Source organism: Camellia sinensis, chromosome 11 (genome assembly GCF_055761805.1).
Source record: "Camellia sinensis isolate YWXY chromosome 11, ASM5576180v1, whole genome shotgun sequence".
Lineage (NCBI taxonomy): Eukaryota > Viridiplantae > Streptophyta > Magnoliopsida > Ericales > Theaceae > Camellia > Camellia sinensis.
Genome location: NC_138971.1, coordinates 44,023,499 through 44,035,441, shown reverse-complemented (window position 1 = coordinate 44,035,441; position 11,943 = coordinate 44,023,499). Strand labels below are relative to the sequence as shown.

Genomic DNA, 11,943 nt, shown 5'->3' with positions numbered 1-11,943 from the left:
GGAAGACATTGAGGTGATGGCAGATAAAACTTGGGTCAAGGCCGGGCATGTCGTAGGGCGACCATGCAAAGACTTCGATATTTGCCATCAAAAACTCAATCATCTCGGTTCTCTCCATGGCCGAGAGACTTGAACCGAGCAAGAAGAATCTGTCCGGCTGCTCGGCATCAATCCGCACCTCAACCAATTCTTCAACTGCCTTGTCTTCTGATTTGGTGCCAACATCATCCAAGACACTCTGGTCCTCCGGTCCCTCGATCATTTGAACGAATCCTTTGGCAGCCCGGCTCCCGTTGACCACCACGAAGCACTGCTTGGACATGACCTGATCACCCCAAATCTCCTCGATTGCCCCCATAGCCGAGGGGAATCTCATCACCTGGTGGTAGGTCGATGCTACGGCTTGCATGGCGTGAAGCCATCCTCTTCCAAGGATAAGGTTGTATGTTGAAGGCACTTGTAGCACCCAAAACTCCACTTGCTTGACCACGGATCCCGCTTTGACCGGCAGGATAATCTTTCCCAATGGCCACTCCGGCTGCGAGTTAAATCCAACCAGTGGCGAAGTGGCCGGTGCCAAGTCTGTCTCACGAAGTTTGAGCTGTTTGAACGCATCATAATACATGATCTCGACCGAGCTTCCCTGATCGATCAAGATTCGTCTAACATCAAATTCTTTGACGCGTAGTGTTACGACAAGAGCATCGTTGTGCGGCGTCTGGATACGCTCTAAATCCCTTGAGGTGAAACTGATCACGTCTTTCTCCTCTGTCTTCCCCCTCTTGATGGCAGGTTGCACTGACAAAACTTCCATCATATGCTCTGCCTTCTTGATCATGCCCCGGAGTTCACAAACGCGCTCCGGTTCAACGATACCGTGGATGACATTAATAACTCCTTGTGGTGGCGCATCTCGGTCATCCTGTCCCCTGGGATCGGCTGGAGCCTGATTTGGTTTCACGCCGCCATCAATGTAAAGGTCCAGATGCCCGGCCGCAACCAATTCCTCCAAATGTTGTCGCAAAGGCAAACAATCCTCAGTCCGGTGGCCCCTCTCCCGGTGAAACGTACAACGATACCGCGGATTGTACCCCTTTTGTCCATCGCCCAACTTAGCAGGAAACCGGACATACTCCTCGTCTCGGATTTCGCTAAGTATGCGATAGATTGGAATCTTGAAGACCGTGGTTATGCCAGTCCTTGCCTTCATTCTCCTGTTTGCGTCCTCAACGTCATCACGGGGGTAGTCATCCCGGTCATTCCGACGTCCTCTACCCCGGTTTTTACGATTTGAACCTCGGTCTGATTCCTCTGCTCGGTCATTTGAGCGGCTGGACTCTTGCCCAACTGCGTGCACTTTGCCTGCTGTCTTCTTGTCTGTTCCGACCGGAGTGGCCTTCACGGTGGAAGCCGCCGCATCATCCTCTACTCGGATGTGCTCATTGATGCGCTGCATGAGCTGGCCCATGGAGGTCGGTTGGTGCATGGTAAGCGAGTCCCGCAGTCTATGTCCGACCGGGAGACCGCGCTTATATTGCGTGATAGCAAGGTTGACCGGGCAGTCTAAGATCTCGTTGAAGGTTTCCCAGTACCTTGAATTGTACGCCTTCAGTGTGTCGCACGGTTCCATCTTGACACTTAACAAGTGATCGACTTCCTTTGGTGTTTTTGTGTTGGTTTTGAAGCGCGTAACAAACGCTTCAGCCAACTGATGCCACCGTTGTATGCTCCCTTCCGGCAACCTCTCAAACCACTTTAAGCCCAGCTCACCTAAACTGGACGGGAAGATTGGGCACATAAGTCCGTCATTCCGCCTATGTCCGGCCATGACCTGACGGAAGTGGCTCACATGCATGTAAGGATCGGTTTTGCCGTCGTAGAGCGTGAACTTAGGCTGGTGGAAGCCTGCCGGAAGCGGCGTTGTTTCTATTTCCAGGGAAAAAGGGGTGGCACTCAGCCTGGCCAGGTCTGTATCTTCAAATGCTGTCACTGTTTGGCGGGGTGGAGGCATTCCGACCTCCTCACTGGCATGAACCCCATAGGAGAGCCGCTGGAAAGCTGGTATTCTCTGAGCTTCGCGCCGGCGAGCCCGCTCCCTTAATACTGCCCGTAAGTCCTCTGACTGAGCTGAATAAGAATACCTCGACGTCGTCGCCGGACGTGAGGGTTTGTAGGTGCTGTCTTGCGCGCTGGACTTTTCTGCACGCACGTCGGAATCACCAACCTAGTAACTTCTGGTGATAGATATGGACTGAGTATGTCGTTGGCTCTGTCCGCCTGAACGGCGGGATAGGGTGCGCTCACTGTGGTCACCCACTCCAGCTACACCTTTCCCTTTGACATGCCGTTTAAGATCCTCCATCTCCGCCGCCATCCGCCTGATGACAGCGTCTTGGTCCCTTAACTTGCTTTCCAATCGCCTGGCGTGTGAATCTCTCCGCCGGTGACCGTCTGGACTCCGTGAATGCCCATGACTCCTTCCGCGCTTATCCCGCGCGTCACCTGACTGTCCTCCAGTGGGCGTCCCCAAGTCAGCCATTGGATGGACGGCAGGTGGTCCCTCTCTCCTTCGGGTATACTCCGGGGTGGCTCCATCGATGGCGGACAACGGGAACTCGTCGTTGTTCGCCATGGAAGGCGATCAGATGAACCTGGAAGACAAGGTTTTGTCTGTCTAGATTCCCACAGATGACGCCAATTGTACGGGGAGCAAATATTCCGGCGTGCCCGTATTCCTTTCTTCCGAGCTCCGTCGATGTCCGATCACCTGCGAGCAAATAATGGTGAGCTACCCGGCGGTGTGTGGCCGGAAAAACCCTCCGACGGTCAAGTTAGCACACACCTTAGGACGGATAGAGAGAAGAGAGAGAGTGTTTTAGTGTAAGAAATCCTTACAGATGTGTTCTTCTGTCCGTATGGGGGGCGCAGACATGCTTATATACCTTCTGTGCCCCATATCCACTCCCTGTCATCTCCTGACACGTGGCTCTGCTATCCCATCTGTCAGCATAAACCATGCCGTTCATCACCTGCTCTCAACTGCCTGCCAGCATAGCTGGAGCTCGGCAGCCGAGCTGCCCTACCTCGGTCATACCATGCTTCATACCTTAAGCGCCTGACCGGATAACAGAATGAAGGACCGGGCTAGGCGGCATCTCGGCAAAGCTTAGCCCGGGCTCCTCCTTTGGTCGGTCTTCTCGCCAGTCAGTCAACTACCTCGGCTGACCGCGCCTTTCCGAGCGCCTGCCTCTCGGTCTGTCTGGTCTCGAGAATCCTCGGACCGAGCATCCCGGTCTGACCGGTCACTTCCTGGCCGAGCATCTTCTGCACGGTTCGGGGCAGCACACAGTCCAAACTCTGCCCGGCCCAAGTTCTGGTAGCCCATCTCCGGGTGAACAGTCGATCATCTCGGCCCAATGCTCTGCTGGGCCCTCAACCTGTTCGGTTTATACCTCGGCCCAACGCCGGAGCATAAATCACCCTCTCATATATATATATATATATATTTTTGTAATACTTCTTCTTGATGATAAGGATGATGATCTAAGATGTGTTTGTTTGTTTGTTTGTTATTATTATTATTATTATTATTATTATTATTGTTATTATTTGTTGATGATGGTGATGAAACATAATGCAATAAATGGAGAGAAAGAAAGAAAAAAGAAAGATTTGAATAGATAATTTGGTTTGGCTTGTATGTCAATAGATAGAAAACAAAATTGAACAGAGATGTTTTCAATGGATAGAAAGATAAAATAAAAGTAGAGAGAGAAAGAGATAGAGAGAGAAAAGAGAGGCGGAAAGAGAAACAAATAGAGAGAGAAAAGAGAATTTGATAAAGGCACAAATAGAGAGAAACCCATAAAATTTGAACTAATAGGACAAAAAATTAAGCAAATAAAGGAAAAAGTTGAATAGATAGATATAAATTTGAATAGGTAAAAAAAAATTGAACAAATAGTCACCGAAAAGTCAACAGTTAAATTTAGGGGTAAAATTAGAACCAAATTATCCTCCAAAATCAATGAAAAGATTTCTCACCAAACTATTTTCACAAAGGGTAAACCCCTCACCATTAAAAAATATATATTGGACCTAATGCCTTATATACTTTTGAAATTGAATTTATCACTAATTTACTCAAATATATATTTAATATGATTTAACAATCTAAATTACTTTATTATCATCTAATGGTTAATAATATATATATATATATATTAAATATTTTTATATACAATTCAAATTTCGAGTTGTTCGGATTGTTTGATATATTTACCAAAATCCATCTAAATTAATTTTAAATTTTAAATTTTTATCCAACTCTGTACCAAATTTAAAAATAACTTGCATAAATCCTTAGAAAAAAAAAAAAAAAAACTCCAGACTGAGCCCTCGTTTGAAAATAGACTATTTTAATAATTTTTTGATTTTTTTGACTAAAATATGAGATAAATTTTTTTATAAATTTCAAAAGACTTTTAATTTTTTATAAAAAGATGTGTAGAAATAAAAATAAAAAAATTTAATTTTTTAGTATAAGTTATAAAATTTTTAATTTTTTTAATAATTTTTTAATTTTAGACTAAAATTATACTTTCCAAAGGAGGCTCTGGATTGAACCCACCCACGTATAAAGAAGAGGGGTTATTGTAGTCCTGAGAAGTCCACCAACAAACAATTTGGTTATTTCTGAGAAATTTTGGTTAAAAATGATTCCATATAGAATCCGCGAAGAAACCTCGCGGCAATTTCTTTGATTCTTCAATCTGGGTAACCGCGTTTTTTCCTTCTTCTTTTTTTTTTTTATTTTTTATTTTATTTTTTTAGAAAAAAAGGAAAAAGAAAAGGATAATGTTAAAGATTGACTTCGACATTGACTCAGTTTGGATTTAAAGAGAGCTTCAGAGGATTTGCATCTCACAGCAAAGATTTGAAGAAGGAAACCCCTCATCCAATTGAACTGAGATCAAACTGTACAGACTCACTCCATTTCCGGTGAAAGCTTCTTCAACTCCTCTCTGCTACATCAGCAAGCTTCGATTCGTTCCATAGCAAGCTCTCCCACCACTCACCAGGTATCAATCTCTGTCTCTCTCTCTGTCTATACCCTTCTATTTTATCTCTACTAACTACTTCTAAAAGCAACATTGTTTGAGATTTTGATGTCTAATTTGTGCTTTTTATTTTTGTCTAGCACAATTTCATTTACTAACTTGTGAAATTCTATAATACACACACCCATGTCCCCAGTCATGCCGGTGGTTGTGATTTTGGTTATAATCTCTTGTTATTATTATGGTTATTGTGATGTTAGTTATAATCCGTCCTTGTTATTATGGTTATGATCGGAGATGTCTTTGATTATATGCCGGTGGTTGTTATGACTTATTGTGATTTTAGTTATAATCTCTTATTATTATGGTTATTGTGATGTTAGTTATAATCCGTTGTTGTTATTATGGTTATGATCGGAAATGTCTTTGATTATAGCTTATTGTACAGTTTGGTCATAATTCATTATTATTTTTAGTTATGATTAAAAGAGATTTAGTTATGATATTTGTGGTAATCGATCTTACAAATGTGAACGGGCATGTGTTCTAGAATGACCGTACTAACTTTAGTAAATAGACAAATGAAGTAATATTTGCTTGTTTTTTTTTCAATGTTAATGCACACACAATAATATGCTCAACTGTATGATTATATTGTACTCAATTATGTTGACCAAAAAATGTGTAGTTAGAGCATACCATTCATCAATTTTTTCATATAATTTAATTCTAAATTTGAGTAAAAAGGTTGATTTGATATGAATTATTCCAATCTTTTCATCAAATTTTTATCAAAATCCTTTTAAAAAATCTCATCTTATCCAAAATTTCCCTTTTTATATAATTTGATGAAAAAAAATATCATCTCCAATGCTTCATCTTTTTAAATTTTCATGAAATTCAAATTTGATAAAGTATTTGACAAGTCTTCAATTTGATGGAAAAAAAAAATGACTATCCTTTGATTTGATGAACATTTGATGAAAGAATTGAAGATGATTTTGAGAACTTTTGGTGAAAGAATATGTGAAGGATTGGAGATGCTCTTAATGGTATTATTATTATCATTTGGGTTGGTATAAATTGATATTTGTTTTAAAAAAAGTTCTCATAGGTAAATTTTTGCCTGTTAAGCAAGAGGATAGCAAAGTTATAAATTTTGTCTTGGTAGTACATGTATTTCTATTACTATGAAATTCATAAATGATGTTTTTGCCCCCAAAGTTAGAATTCTGGATTTGTCTTACTTGAAAGCTTGACCCCCTTTGAAGCACCGACTCTTCAAAACAAGTGTCTTACGGGTGTCGGACACGGGACACATAGGGGACACACCACTTATTTAATAAATTTGTTTTCAGGGAGCATGCCGGGACACGCCAACTAATTTCTGTCCTCTTTTCTTTATTGCTTTTTGATGGATGTTAGATGTTGAATGTTGAATGTTTATTATTTTTTGCTTTAGGCTTAAATATTTAATTGATCATCTGTAGAAAAAAATATATAAACAGTAAGTGTTAATTTAAAAGTGATTTTTAAAAAAATATTGAATTAGTATTAGTTTTTGTTAATTTTGATGTTTGTGGATGAAACATTAATTTACATAGCAAATAAGAGTATATGAAAAAATTATTTTATTGTCATGCCTCCGCTGTATCCGTTTTTTAGGTCACTGTGTCCTGTGTCTGTATCCATATCTATATCTATATCCTTGTCCGTGCTTGTTAGAAACCCCTACTTGCCAGAGCCCCCTCCCTGTAATTTCATAGTTTTGTTGTTCTCTGTCTTTTGAGCTTGAGATGATGAAGGATAATGATGTGTCATGCATGCTATATTTGACTGCTATTGTGTGAATTACTGCAATTTTATTTTGGTATTGGGAATTGGTAGGCAAAACTTATATAGGCTATTCAGCGAAGAAACCATGGTTTTGCTATTAAAAATAAGGAAAAAGAAAATCTTAAAAAATGACTTTCCTGTGCAGTTGATGTTGACTCAATTTTGATTTAAAGAGCTACAGATGAAGAGTTTCACAGCAAGATTTGAATAAAACCATCCTCAAACTTCAGTTATCCAAAAAAGTGATAAAGGCGAAAAAATTTCTGTATCTTTTCTCTCCCAATCATCCAATCCAAACAGACTGTTACAGGTTTGTTCAGAGAGAGGATGGCTGCTGCCGCAGTTGATTTTCTGCTGTTGAACCTGAAGCAGCTACTGATGTACAATGCAGATTTGATTTCCGGAGTGAAACAGCAAGTTGTATGCCTTCACGATGAGCTTAGCATGTTGAAGGCCTTCCTCAAGGACTCCACGGAGAAGGGCAGCGAGTATGAGATTGTGAAACAGCTTGTCAGACAAATCAGAGACGTAGTGTACGCAGCCGAAGATGCCATCGACACATTCGTCGTTCATGCTGCTATGCAGAGAGCGAGAAGCACATTCTCCAAAGTCATTCATGGAATTGATTATCCAACAAAGCTTCGCAACGTTGCAGAAGACATCCAAAACATCAGGCAAAAGGTTGATGACATTTACAAGAAGCCAACGTTTGGATTTGGAGTCGCACAACGGGGAGAGCCTTCTACTAGAGGCTTGCCGGAGAAAAGGGCTCCGGTGGTAGAGGAAGAAAACGTGGTGGGCTTCGACATGGAGGCCAAAACCCTAGTTGATCTATTGAATGGAGGAAAAGAGGAGCTTGATGTTGTCTCGGTCATTGGTATGGGTGGTCTCGGTAAGACCACTTTGGCTAAGAAAGTTTTTACAGATCCTGCAATTGAGTTTGAATTTTATATTCGGGCATGGATTTATGTTTCTCAAGAATATGACAGAAAGGAAGTGTTTATTGGCATTTTGGGTTCTCTTGACAAGCTGACCGATGAGATGTATAGATGGAGTGATGATAAGTTAGCTGATGAGCTTCGTGGACATTTGCAGACTGGGAGGTACCTAATTGTGATGGATGATGTATGGACAAGAGAGGCTTGGGATGATCTCAAAATGGCATTTCCCAAGAACAACAACAGAAGCAGAATATTGTTAACTAGTCGAAACACAGAAGTTGCTATTCATGCTAACCCAGATAGGAATAGCCCTCCTCATCCTCTGCGATTTCTGAATGAGGACGAAAGTTGGGAGCTACTTGAGAAGAAGGTGTTCCGGAGGGAAAGATGTCCTTCAGAGCTGGTGGATCTCGGTAAGCAAATCGCGAAGGAATGCGGTGGACTACCACTCGCAATTGTGGTGATTGCAGGGCTTCTCATGAAGAAGGACAAAACGTGTGACTGGTGGGAGAAAGTGGCTAAGAGTGTAAATTCATATGTTGCTAGAGATCCAAAGCAATGTATGGACATTCTAGCACTCAGTTACAAACACTTGCCATATCACTTGAAAGCCTGCTTCCTCTATTTCGGAGTTTTCCCAGAAGACTATGAGATCCCTGTGTGGAAACTGATCCAATTGTGGGTTGCTGAGGGGTTTATCCAGCAGGTTGGGGAAATAAGGTTGGAAGATACAGCAGAGGAGCAATTGGAAGATCTTGTTGATAGAAATTTAGTGTTGGTGGAGAAGAGGAGGTCAAATGGAGGGATCAAAACATGTCGCGTTCATGATATGTTGCGCGACCTCTGTTTGAGAGAAGCTGAAGAAGAAAATTTCTTGCATGAGATTAAAGGAATTCTTCAAGTTCCTAGTTTGTCTTTAAGCCCTGCACTGAACAAATACCGCCGCCTCTGTATCCATTCCCGTGTTTTGGACCATATTTCTACAAAACCTTCTGGTCCACACGTCCGCTCTTTCTTGTGCTTTGCCTCAGAATCAAGGGAGTTGCGCAGAGAACATACGTCATTCATCCATGATGCCTTCAAATTGCTTAGGGTTTTTGATATAAAGTCAATCTCTCTCCCACTTTTTCCTTCCAAGATAAAAGATTTGTTTCATTTGAGGTATGTATCCCTCTCTGGTAGTTTTGAAGTTCTTCCAGCATCAATCTCTGAACTTTGGAACCTCCAAACAATTATTATTGAAACATCTTCGCGTAATCTCAAAGTGGAAGCAGATATTTGGAAAATGTTGCAACTGAGGCATTTATTTACAAGTGCTTCTAGTCGTTTGCGGGGCCCTCCATCTAAAGCACGGAAGGGCGGCAAAGACCCCTTGGTTAGGAGAAACCTGCAGACCCTTTCGACAATATCCCCCGAAAGTTGTACGGCGGATATTTTAGCGAGGGCTCCCAATCTTAGGAAACTAGGAATTCGAGGCAACATAGCCACACTTATGGAGGACAAGGGAGGGTCGAGCATGTTTGATAACCTTACAAAATTAGATCAGCTTGTGACGTTGAAGTTGTTGAATGACACATTCCCTCTCCCTCCTTCCAGAGGTAGCCTCCCTCAGTTGTACAAATTCCCACCAAATCTGAAGAAACTAACTTTAGCAGATACATTGCTGGATTGGGGTCATATGTCTACGCTGGGGATTTTACCTAAGCTTGAGGTGTTGAAATTGAAAGATAACGCATTCAAGGGAGAATGGTGGAAGCTACTTGATGGAGGTTTTCGTCTGCTCAGAGTTTTGCAGATTGGGAAGACAGATTTAGTGTGTTGGGAGGCTTCGGCTCACCACTTCCCTAGACTTCAACGCCTTATTCTTAAACACTGTGAAAGCCTAGAGGCAGTCCCTTCTGGTCTTGGGGAGGTATCCGCACTTCAGAGTATAGAGCTATATCATGCCACCTCTACTGCTGTGGCCTCCGCCAAGCAAATTCAACAGAAGCAAGGCCTTGCAATCAGTCGGCTTAAGCTCGTTATTTATCCTCCAGAGCTTTAAATTGTGGTTTCATGTCAAGGCTCAGTAGTACAGGTTAGTAAACATTTAAGAATTCTGCCATCATATTTGCTTCCAATTTTCCTACTACTGCTGAGCTACTAATTCAACTTGCGTCTTAATTGAGTTTTACAATAAATCTATTATGTTATTTAAATACCAGTACAATGTTATCTATCAAATAGTCTATGTTACTTGGGTTTTGTGGTGATGAGACAAATGCCTTATACTTTGAAAGTGATTTTGGAGCTTGATTTGCCTTATACACTACGAAAATATGAGAGCAATGAATCATTCTCGATTTGAAGTGCAAATATTGTTTTGATAGACTTGATTTGTACTTCTGGCTAATGGCACGCTTCTAATACGAAAACATGCAACTTTCTCTTTTTATCTATATTGCTGAAGTCCCAACTAATTCGCATATTATTCTCAACAATTTGTTGGGAATGCCTTTGGTTTAAGATTGAAATCATATTTGCTTGTTATCATCTATGTGAAGCACAACTTATTTATTACTTCAATTTGATCTATGGACCTATGACTTATTTGAATTGTGGAACAGCTTTGCTTCACCTGCAACTTATAAGACAAAAGATTATTGCCTAGTTTCTTCTACTGAATCTTGTCATTATTTACATAAACAGATGGACAGACTTCCATAAAACCAAATAATATTCTTAACAGTTACTACGTAAACTATACTGCAAGTTGTCCATTAAGTCTTCATTATTAGATACTCCAAGCACAAAATTTTTTGCTCTAAGATGTCAGATGTTCTTTCTGATTATTTGTGATGTTTGATACTAGCTGTTTGAGTTCTTAATTGTTCCTCCAAGAAACCATCATTCTGATCGAGGATCATGATTATATTGAACAAGTTCCCCTTTCTAGTAGTTGCTTGAGCAGAGTGAATGCCCTGTACTGGTTTTTGTGTTTTTGGTACTACCCATGGTTTTTCAGATAGGTATTCAGCTTAAACAAAATTGGAAGGACTTTTCAGTTAGCTCTCTCTTAATGCCCTCATTATGATATATGTCTCTATTTTCCCATGCTAATGGGATTCATTATATAGACAATCCAAATGTTTCTATGCTTTTTTGAACATTGACTGGCTAATTATTCGAGGAACTAAATTGTTCAGGCAAATCCATCACAAAAACTACATGGTCCCTTCGCATAGACTCTCATCTATTGCACTTTATCTTCGTGCAGGGAAATGTTGTAAGACACGAGGAGAAGCACTCCAACTCAATAAGCACATCCACAATCCTCGATATATGGGCTGACATTGAACATCTGCTCTCTCTACTATCTGGAGTTATGGCTCTGCATATTCCAACAGTTATGCTGCTAAAATTTCATTTTATTGAAATGCTATTTACTTTAAGCTATTTGTTGTTGTGATGTAATTGCGATCATGCTTCTTCTTCTTCTTGTTTGATAATTAAATTCCAATTTTCCATGTTGTATAAAAGGACATGTTAAATGCCCTTTGGAGATATCCATATCGTGTATTGTTTCTTGTTTGTTATTAGTGGTGAACTCTAATTCTGTTATTCTCTTAGCCTATTTTCCGTCGAATTTTGGCTGGTGCAAATGTTTGATACATTGTGGGTGTTTCGGAAGTGGATTTTTTGTAGGTTTTTTTAGTTGTAGGATATTATTGGAGGAATTTTTTTGTGTTTGTGTAGATAGTTGGGTTTTTTTGTGGTTGGATGTGATGTTTGTGAGAGAAAAAGTGAAATGATTATGAGGTTTGATGTAATATTTTGTTTGGATTTATTTATTTTTTTGTTTTATAACCAATTTGTCTTTTAGTAAAAAAAAAAAAAAAAGAAACCAAAAAATTTCCTTCCCAAACACCGCCATTACCTTCTTTAGTTTTGGGGGAATGTGCTATATATGGTAGAGATGGTTTGGAAACTGATTTGATAATATTTGAAACACATTGTAGAAATTTGTTTATTATAGGGAAAATTTCAATATAATGTACACTTTTAAAAAAATTAAAGATAAATGGTTAATTTATATACATTAATAATTAAAATCCTAAACTTTTCAT

The 11,943-nt window shown here is 40.4% G+C and overlaps 1 protein-coding gene across 4 annotated transcripts; it reads left to right on the top strand.

Moving 5' to 3' along the window:
• Positions 1–4,622: 4,622 nt before the first annotated feature.
• LOC114298278 (putative late blight resistance protein homolog R1B-14) lies at positions 4,623–11,437 on the top strand. Of its 4 annotated transcripts, XM_028242805.2 has the most exons (5): positions 4,623–4,776; positions 4,889–5,081; positions 7,042–7,206; positions 7,288–9,914; positions 11,094–11,437. In XM_028242805.2, the coding sequence occupies exon 4, from the start codon at positions 7,341–7,343 to the stop codon at positions 9,879–9,881; it is 2,541 nt and encodes an 846-aa protein (XP_028098606.2). In that variant the 5' UTR covers positions 4,623–4,776; positions 4,889–5,081; positions 7,042–7,206; positions 7,288–7,340; the 3' UTR covers positions 9,882–9,914; positions 11,094–11,437. The 4 variants fall into 4 exon arrangements, with proteins under 4 accessions (XP_028098606.2, XP_028098607.2, XP_028098604.2 ...); XM_028242806.2 differs by lacking the exon at positions 7,042–7,206; XM_028242803.2 differs by having other exon boundaries at positions 7,042–9,914.
• Positions 11,438–11,943: the final 506 nt, after the last annotated feature.

Excerpts from the sequence above, each read along its gene's own strand:
- LOC114298278 (XM_028242803.2), top strand. The coding sequence starts at position 7,224 with ATGGCTGCTGCCGCAGTTGATTTTCTGCTGTTGAACCTGAAGCAGCTA.